Consider the following 8296-nt stretch of genomic DNA (forward strand, 5'->3'; position numbering starts at 1 on the left):
AAGGCAAAGTTGAACCACATTATTATGGCAAGTCCATTGTAAGACTTAACTGACTCCTCCACCCTCTTAGTATAGATACTATCATTGTTAAAAAAAAAAAAAAAAAAAAAACTGGTACGGTGTCTTTTAAGAGAAATTATTAGGTAAATACTGAACTACCACGTCCGTTATACTCCCATTTGAAATATGGCATGTGGACCTTTCATTCGCAATTGGACATAATTTGTTAAGGGATTTAAATATTTAAAAAATAAAATTCCCAGCAACCATCCTCAGTTCCCGACAAATACCAATGTCAGCCATCCACCTTCATTGCTCCAACCCCACTTGCCAATCTATGGTTGCCATGGTTGTCCACTCTTCCCTTCTCTCTTTTTTTTTTTTTTTTTTTTTTTTTTTTTTTTTTTGTTCTCATGGCAATCAGTGGCATGCATGTAGGGTTGAAGTTATGGAGGCAGAGGATTGGGATCGGTGTTTATAGAGGACGGAGGGTGGTTACTAATAATTTTATTTATAAGTATTTAATTTATTTTTAATTCACTAAGAGTGTTCCAGTGAAGGTTTCTATATGGGGCTGGAAAAGTGGTGGATAACACATGTTAGAGTTCCGAGGAATCTTTGAGGCTTTATAAAAGAATCTCTCCCAATGAGGGGATATTTCTTTCGAGCTCTATATGAGGCTATATATATTTATTTATGTAGCAATTTGATTATGCGATAATTTTTTTTGTTGTGTTAACTTTTCTTAAGTTGAATTTTGGATGCGCTATCTTATTATTTTTTTTTTTGGGAACCTTTCAACCTAAAATAGTTCAAATTGTGACAAAGTTAGATTCCATCACTTATAAACCGTTCGTTGGATTAAATTCTCTTATCTCAATCACATCCGTTATACAAACCTCCACTTCGCCTTTTGAAATAATTTGATTTTCACATACAACACAACAATTTACCTAGCACCAATTTGTAAATTAGTATCATACTATTTTGAAAAAAATTATTTGGAAATTTCACCTACCAATGCCCATGAACGTTAAATCAGTTTGAAATTTTAATTCTTATGGAATTTAAAACAATAATTAATTAGCCAAAATTGCAAGAAAAATATGTAAGAAAAAATAATTAAAAAGAGAATAAAAGGAGAGGATAAGTGTATTCACAATTGGGGGGAGAGTGAGAATTTTGCTCAAATGGATTACTACTTTTTATGAGACTCATTGTTTTTTAAAGCTACATCTAGCCCAATTTTATTCTACCCAAGAAAGGAAGTTGCTAGCCTTAGTGTTGGATCTAATTCCATTTTGGGATGAAAATTTTTAACTAAGGCTTGAAATGTAGTAGAAGGAAAAAGCTCCCATTAGGGGAGAGATTTTTCAGTGTGACCGAAACATAGGATGATACACTATGTGTCACTATACAAATGATTGAATATGTGTGTTAAAAAGTTAATAACTTAAAAAAAAAAAAAAATTTCCCACTATTTATATAAAAACACGTGATGTACCATCCGTGTTCTGGTTACAATAAAAAATTTCTTCCTAGGGATGCTCTTAATTTATTGATGTGAATACATGTCAAATTTTAAACGGGGGTACCTAATAATTTCTCTCTTTTGTTTTGCAGACACAGCTGCAACACCACCAACAGAACCCCCTTCCGTTTTCAGGCATCACCGTCCAATTAAACCTTTTACCCTAACCCTAGCATGGCCACCGCCCAACCCCCCGAGAACGGCTCCGCCAAGGCTGCGAAAGCCGACGCGCAACCACTCACATCCGAAATCACCACCGCCCCAATTACAGCGCCCGAGTCCGACCCAACAACAACAACCGATAACAATCCGAACCAAAATCCCGAACCCGTATCGGACGCCGGGGCTGTCACAACCGCAACGAATGTCGGCAACGATGCCACCTCAGTATCCGATAAACGATGGCCGGGTTGGCCCGGGGACTGTGTGTTTCGGCTAATTGTGCCGGTTCTGAAGGTCGGTAGCATTATCGGCCGCAAAGGCGAGCTCATTAAGAAGATGTGTGAGGAGACCCGAGCTCGCATTCGAGTCCTCGACGGCGCCGTTGGAAATCCTGATCGCATCGTGAGTTTTTCCTCGATTTCTTCTTTTCCAGGGTTTGCTTTTTCGTGTTCTCGTAATTTGCTCCAAAGTGCTGCGTTTAAACTGGTTTTATGGTTGCGTTGAACCCTAGGGTTTGTAATTGTCAGCTTCCTTTGTGTTATCCTCTGTTTAATTGTGGCACAATGACAATTCAGGGTCTCTAATTAAGCTTTGTTGTTGCTAACAAGTGGGTGGGAAGAGTAAAGATTGAAAATTTGAATTTGAATTTTGGGAATTTAGTTGAATCTGTCACGGGGTAACAGAAACCCTAAAAGCAAAGTTAGTTTAATGCTAGCATTTGGTTCATAGGTGTTATTGCTTAGAAAAGGCTATTGCACCTGGCTTATAGTTTTGTTCAATCATTCAATGTGTTAGTAATGTGCATAAGATCAGTAACTTTCTCGAATTTATAGACATGAAGATATAAGATAATCTCAAATCTGAAACGAGACTTGATCAGTGTTGAGTTTTCTACTATCTGAAGATGACTCGTTGCTAGGCAAAGTCCTTTGCATCCATCTCAGAGTTTTACTCAATCACTTGATTTGTTGGTGGGGCATAAGATGAGAATGACAATAAGTATCTGGTATTCTGCTATGTCAAGATGACCTATTATAATGTGAACTCTTTTGCACCGGGCTTGTGGTTTTATTCAAACACTCAAACCATAGTAAGGGCTATACTATAAGATGAGTAACTGTGGAGAAGTTTTACACCTATCTAGTTACAAGACTAAATCTTTGTTTTTACGCATTGTTTAATTGGTAATTATAAGATTTGATACCTTCCTAACAAAGTTTCCATGGGTATCAACATTACAAAGGTATATCAACTTCTTTACCAACCCATTAGTGCTGATTAGATTTCCAAATATCACCTTTTTCTTGCATGCTTGAACCAATCTGTGGTTCTGTATCTTATATTTCCTTTTTAGTCTTAATCTCAAAGTGGTTCATCACTATCTTACTGGCCGTGAAGCTTCTTTCCACTTGCTTGTGATCTATCAGTGTGTGAGGCCATTGAACCAGAAATTGTTTATCGTGATATCATTCTATGCTTCAATCTTTCTAATACACATTTCTTTTTAGGTGCTGATCTCTGGAAGGGAAGAGCCAGAGGCACCTCTTTCCCCTGCAATGGATGCTGTAATAAGAATATTCAAACGTGTCTCTGGATTATCTGAGAGTGAGGGGTCTGGTGCTGCTGGAGTTGCATTCTGTTCCATCCGGTTGTTGGTAGCATCTACCCAAGCAATTAATTTAATTGGAAAACAAGGATCATTAATCAAATCTATACAAGAGAGTACCGGATCGTCTGTGCGAGTATTGTCTGGAGGTATGTTCTTATTGTTACATGATGCAACTTTTCTTCATTCAGTAAAGTACCAATGGTTGAAAATATCTGCCTATTTCATCACCTTTTCCCCAATTCTAAGGATAGTGTGTTTCATTGCTGTTTTTTTGATTTATAACTGAAGTGGTCAGATTGGATACACAACAAACAACTGAGCGAAGGGCTTACTTATAGGAAATTAGACCTAAAATGATAATTAAGTTTCCGTATTTGTTTTCTTTATTTCGAGTTACTTCTGTGCTCCTTCTTATACCGACTTAGCTTTTCTGTTGGTAATTTATAAGTACGGTGATCATGCTAGTGAAGATAAGTATATTATTATTCCTAGTATGGCATGGACTTTAAACTCTTCTCCCTTTGCCTTTCCTGCATCTTAGTTGTGGATCCGTTTTCCATGTTAGAGTCCTATAACTTCAGAATGCATGATGCTTATACTCATCAAAAAATTAATTAGCTGTATTTTTGAAAAACAAGCCTTGGTCATATTCATTGTCCCTTTTAGAAATGCTCTGATCATGTTATTCAGTGTATTCAGATCCTTATTTATGAAACTAGTGTCTATTCCCTTTCTTCCTTTCTTCATTCTCCGATACCTTATTTTTATTCGTGCAGAGGAGGTTCCATTCTATGCTGCCGCAGATGAGAGGATTGTTGAATTGCAGGGAGAAGCTTTAAAGGTTCTCAAAGCTGTAGAAGCAGTAGTGACTCACCTGAGGAAGTTCTTGGTTGATCATAGTGTTATTCCACTTTTTGAGAAGACTGTAAGCTTATTTCCCACTGATGTCTGCTGTATTTTCATTTCTTTGTATTGCTGTGTATTAATTACTAGATCGTGCATGTTTAGTATGCGACAATCTCACAAGAGCGCCAACCAGATACTACCTGGGCTGACAAGTCATTGCTGCATACTGCTTCTCAAACTGGAGTTAGCACTAATTATTCTCTCTCAGCAAAGAGGGAGTCTTTGTTTCTTGATCGTGAAACTCAATTGGAATCACAACTCCCTTCCGCTGGAATTTCACTTTATGGAAAAGATCCTTCAATTTATGGAAAAGATCCTCCTATTTATGGACAAGACACTTCTATTTACGGACAAGGGTCTATTTATGGACAAGATCTTGGTTCTCTTCGTTCTTCAGGAATTGGTCGTCCTGGTGCTCCTGTTGTTACTCAGGTTAGTTGTTCTAACTGTGACATTTTATCTCAACTTCGGACTTCCTTGTAATGAGTTTATTTGGGTCTTCACAGCATGCATACACACAAGGATGGTCTAACTTTGCTGTAACTTTTATTTAAATTACGGGGTCAACAGTGTTGTATATTTTGCTTCCTTATAAGGATGCTGGGGGATCCTTTACTGTCTAGACCTTTATTTACTGGGCAACAGTAGGAATACGCGTCTTGTTTATAACTATAAATCTGAGGATATGCATAGGCTGTATGTATGTCTTACTTACTGACACGTCCATTTGAGGAAAAATTTCTTGATGTATGATGCCTGGAAAATTTGTCTCTAATTGGAAAACTAAAGTGTATCAGATTGCATCAGGCCTGTGTTATGTGGGTCAATTTCTGCATTTATACTCTGATTGTTCATTAAGAAAAAAAAATTAAGTGCAAATAGGGCTATGTAGAAAGAGGAATATTCTGTTTACATTCTTGTATTTCCGTTCTCTATTTATACAGTCTTGGTAGTAATATTTTATCTGTTGCATTCTACAATCAGATTGCACAAACAATGCAAATTCCTCTATCTTATGCTGAGGACATTATTGGGGTTGAAGGGTCGAATATTGCATTCATTCGTCGTAGTAGTGGAGCCATTTTAACTGTGCAAGAGAGTAGGGGACTACCTGATGAAATTACCGTAGAAATAAAAGGCACCTCGTCACAGGTTCAGATGGCTCAACAATTGATTCAGGTATGCTTACCAATGAGTATTGCTTTTCAAATATCAAGGAGGAGGCAAGGAGCGGAAGCAAACACTTTTTTGTTTGTTTGTTTAATAAAGACCTGTTACGACTCTGAGATAATGAAAGATGAATTACCATGTTTAAGTTACAGAAGGTGGTAGTTTACCGATTTGTATTAAAAAATTCATTAGGGAAAAAATATTGCATATTAGCATGCTGGCAGTTGAATATTTGGCAAGTTAAAAACATTGAATAATATGTAATTTCAATAGGGAGTGATTCATGGTTTGGAAATTTTAGACACTTGGTTATCTTTTCTTGTGTGTGTTTTAGGAGGTTATAAACAGTCGGAAGGAGCCAGTTACAAGTAAATATGGCGTGATGGATACTGGATTGAGGTCATCCTACTCTCAGTTAGGTGCTCCATCATACCCATCATCGTCACTACCCTCACAACCCTATGGCGGCAGTTATGGATCGTCTGGTCTAGGAGGAGGCTACAGCACGTTCAGGCTTTGAATTAATTGGTAAGGACTAATGGTGGGTTTTCTGCTTTTTCCAAATGATTATAATCAGAGAAATATTAATGTTGGAGGTAGTATTTATAAAGTTGCCAGAAGGGGTCAGGGTCCTGTTTTGTTATCTGAATCATCAGATTTGATCTGTTGGTAGCTTTCCAGGGTAACTAAGCTTGAAAGGGATATAGAAGACTGTAACGAAATAGTAGCGGTTTTTGTGTTGCTTTGTGAGTATGTTCATTAATTTGGAAGTTAAACGAGCATTTTAATTATTATTTTTTGTTTCCTTTTTTGAGTTTGATCAAACTTTGGATTTGTAATCATGTTCTTGAATATAAGCATTATTCTAGGCCAGTAAGAAATTAAGAACTCCAGTGAATGGATTATCCATCACCACAAAAATTTAAAAAAAAAAGAAAGAAAAAAAGAAAAGAAAGAGGAATCCAGTTGTGGATATTCTACTTGTGTTCATGTATGGGATGAGACCAAATAGTAATATTTATTAAAATAAAGAAAGAATACAATTGTGATAATAAAAAATATATTACAAATGAACTCTACTCTAAAATGTATTGTATCGGAGAAACGGAATGAATAGATTTGTTGATTTAAAGGACTCAGCTGTTTTGATGTGTTTAAAAAGATACTAGAGAAAAGGAACCCCACAGGACCCTAATTCAACACACACTTATGGCCTCTTGAGAGTTGAGACAAGTCAGCTGTTTTGTCCTATTACTTGTTGGACCTTGGGGAAAAGCCTTTTGGAAACAGCATAGTGAACCCATGATCTGATGCATGAAGGAAACAGCAACCGTATGATCCCAAGAGTTCATATCCGCACGATCAATAAATACAAGAAACGAATTTCAAGCCATCACTAGTTTCGCAAATTTGTCAATGTACAATCAAAATTCTGATTTTTGTTTCAACTTACATGTCATTATATTATCATTGACAAAGGGATGCAAGGCATTAAAAAAAAAAAAAAAAAAAACTAATAAATAAAGTGGTGGGGTAGCAAAATTGACAAGGGCATGATTCCTCAACAGCGTAGAATAAATAGATAGACTTATCTACAAGGTTACAAGCTGCGTTTTAGAACCATCCGGTTTCTGTAATTCTGTGATTCTAATAAGAAACGCCTTGTTTGTTCATCTTCTCCTCAAATCTGACAAGAATGCCGACGTTGAATCTGTTTACCAACTTGCCGGTGGACGGAGTTGTGGCCTCTGACATCCTCAAGGACGCCACCAAAGCCGTTTCTAAGATCATTGGCAAACCCGAGTCCGTTAAGTCTCTCTCTCTCTCTCTCTCTCTCTCGCTTCACTTTTTATCTTGCTGTTGGCATGCACATAAAGTGTTCGACGAAAGTACTGAATGAACAGTAATATCTTGTTTCCCATTCAATTCTATATTGTATTGGTGGCTTACAGTATCATTGGGTATTTATGTTTCTGTTTGGTTCCCTGTTCTTCAGTACGTGATGATTTTGCTCAACGGGTCTGTGCCAATTGCATTTGCTGGCACCGAAGAGCCTGCTGCGTATGGAGAATTGATCTCCATTGGGGGCATTGGACCAGGTGTTAACGGAAAACTGAGTTCAACCATTGCAGAAATTCTTGAAACTAAGCTCTCCATTGATAGCTCCCGCTTCTATATCAAATTTTATGACGTTGAGGTGAGCCCATTTACTTGTTTTGTATTCGTTTGCCTGAATTTCGCACCTGCACTCTACTAGTTTTGTGTAATCTTCGTATTGCATAACATCATAAATTACTCGTGGGACTTCTTGTTCTCGTGGTAGAGCAATTTATCTCCACACCCACGCATAATTCCATTATTATTGTGCTTCCCCTTCCCCGAATCAAAACAAAAGAAGAGAATAAATAGTAATGCCTCCCCCCTCCCCCAGTACACTAATGGGGGAGGAGGAGATGCCATTTCTCAAAAAGGCCAGTTACAACATTTCTCCAAGAAGCTTTGTCGTAGTGCAAAACCCCCAGACTACAAGGGGACTGGTTATGCTACGCTTTACCAAATACATAGATTCGTATTTGAGTCTGACCTGATTAGTTGGAGAGTATTTCATCTGATAGTTCGATTATAACAAATATTATCTGATGATGATTTATTACTAATGTGTTTATATTCTGCTCGTTCAGCGGTCCTTCTTCGGGTTCAACGGTTCAACATTTTGATCACCACTGTTCTTCAGCTGATGCTGGCAAATGGCCTTGTATCCCTCAGTTGCAATCTTCTTGTTTTAGATGAAAGAATAGTCTTCGTGTTTGATTGTATTCTCTGATGAAACTAAAACTGTGATTCAGATCAGAAACAGCTGTGAAACTAAAATTGTATTGTTGCAACATGCTCTTGAAAGAGTGCAAATTTTTAGTAAA

The 8296-nt window shown here is 37.3% G+C and overlaps 2 protein-coding genes across 2 annotated transcripts; both read left to right on the plus strand.

The window, feature by feature from the left end:
• Positions 1-1509: 1509 nt before the first annotated feature.
• Positions 1510-6259, plus strand: LOC137737114 (RNA-binding KH domain-containing protein PEPPER). The gene is made up of 6 exons (XM_068476493.2): positions 1510-2095; positions 3202-3448; positions 4079-4227; positions 4311-4640; positions 5193-5387; positions 5713-6259. Exons 1-6 carry the CDS (start codon positions 1706-1708, stop codon positions 5896-5898), a joined length of 1497 nt encoding a protein of 498 aa, XP_068332594.2. The 5' UTR covers positions 1510-1705; the 3' UTR covers positions 5899-6259.
• Positions 6260-7074: 815 nt separating this feature from the next.
• On the plus strand, positions 7075-8296 carry LOC137737115 (uncharacterized). Its single transcript, XM_068476496.2, has 3 exons — positions 7075-7185; positions 7375-7575; positions 8060-8296. The coding sequence occupies exons 1-3, from the start codon at positions 7075-7077 to the stop codon at positions 8093-8095; spliced, it is 348 nt and encodes a 115-aa protein (XP_068332597.1). The 3' UTR covers positions 8096-8296.

This window comes from Pyrus communis, chromosome 13 (genome assembly GCF_041283825.1).
Source record: "Pyrus communis isolate YQ-2024b chromosome 13, ASM4128382v1, whole genome shotgun sequence".
NCBI classification, from domain to species: domain Eukaryota; kingdom Viridiplantae; phylum Streptophyta; class Magnoliopsida; order Rosales; family Rosaceae; genus Pyrus; species Pyrus communis.

Excerpts from the sequence above, each read along its gene's own strand:
- LOC137737114 (XM_068476493.2), top strand. The coding sequence starts at position 1,706 with ATGGCCACCGCCCAACCCCCCGAGAACGGCTCCGCCAAGGCTGCGAAA. Across the intron at positions 2,096-3,201 it reads TTGGAAATCCTGATCGCATC|GTGCTGATCTCTGGAAGGGA; the intron begins GTGAGTTTTTCC and ends ATTTCTTTTTAG. Across the intron at positions 4,228-4,310 it reads TTCCACTTTTTGAGAAGACT|TATGCGACAATCTCACAAGA; the intron begins GTAAGCTTATTT and ends GTGCATGTTTAG.
- LOC137737115 (XM_068476496.2), top strand. The coding sequence starts at position 7,075 with ATGCCGACGTTGAATCTGTTTACCAACTTGCCGGTGGACGGAGTTGTG. Across the intron at positions 7,186-7,374 it reads TCATTGGCAAACCCGAGTCC|TACGTGATGATTTTGCTCAA; the intron begins GTTAAGTCTCTC and ends CCTGTTCTTCAG. Across the intron at positions 7,576-8,059 it reads TCAAATTTTATGACGTTGAG|CGGTCCTTCTTCGGGTTCAA; the intron begins GTGAGCCCATTT and ends CTGCTCGTTCAG.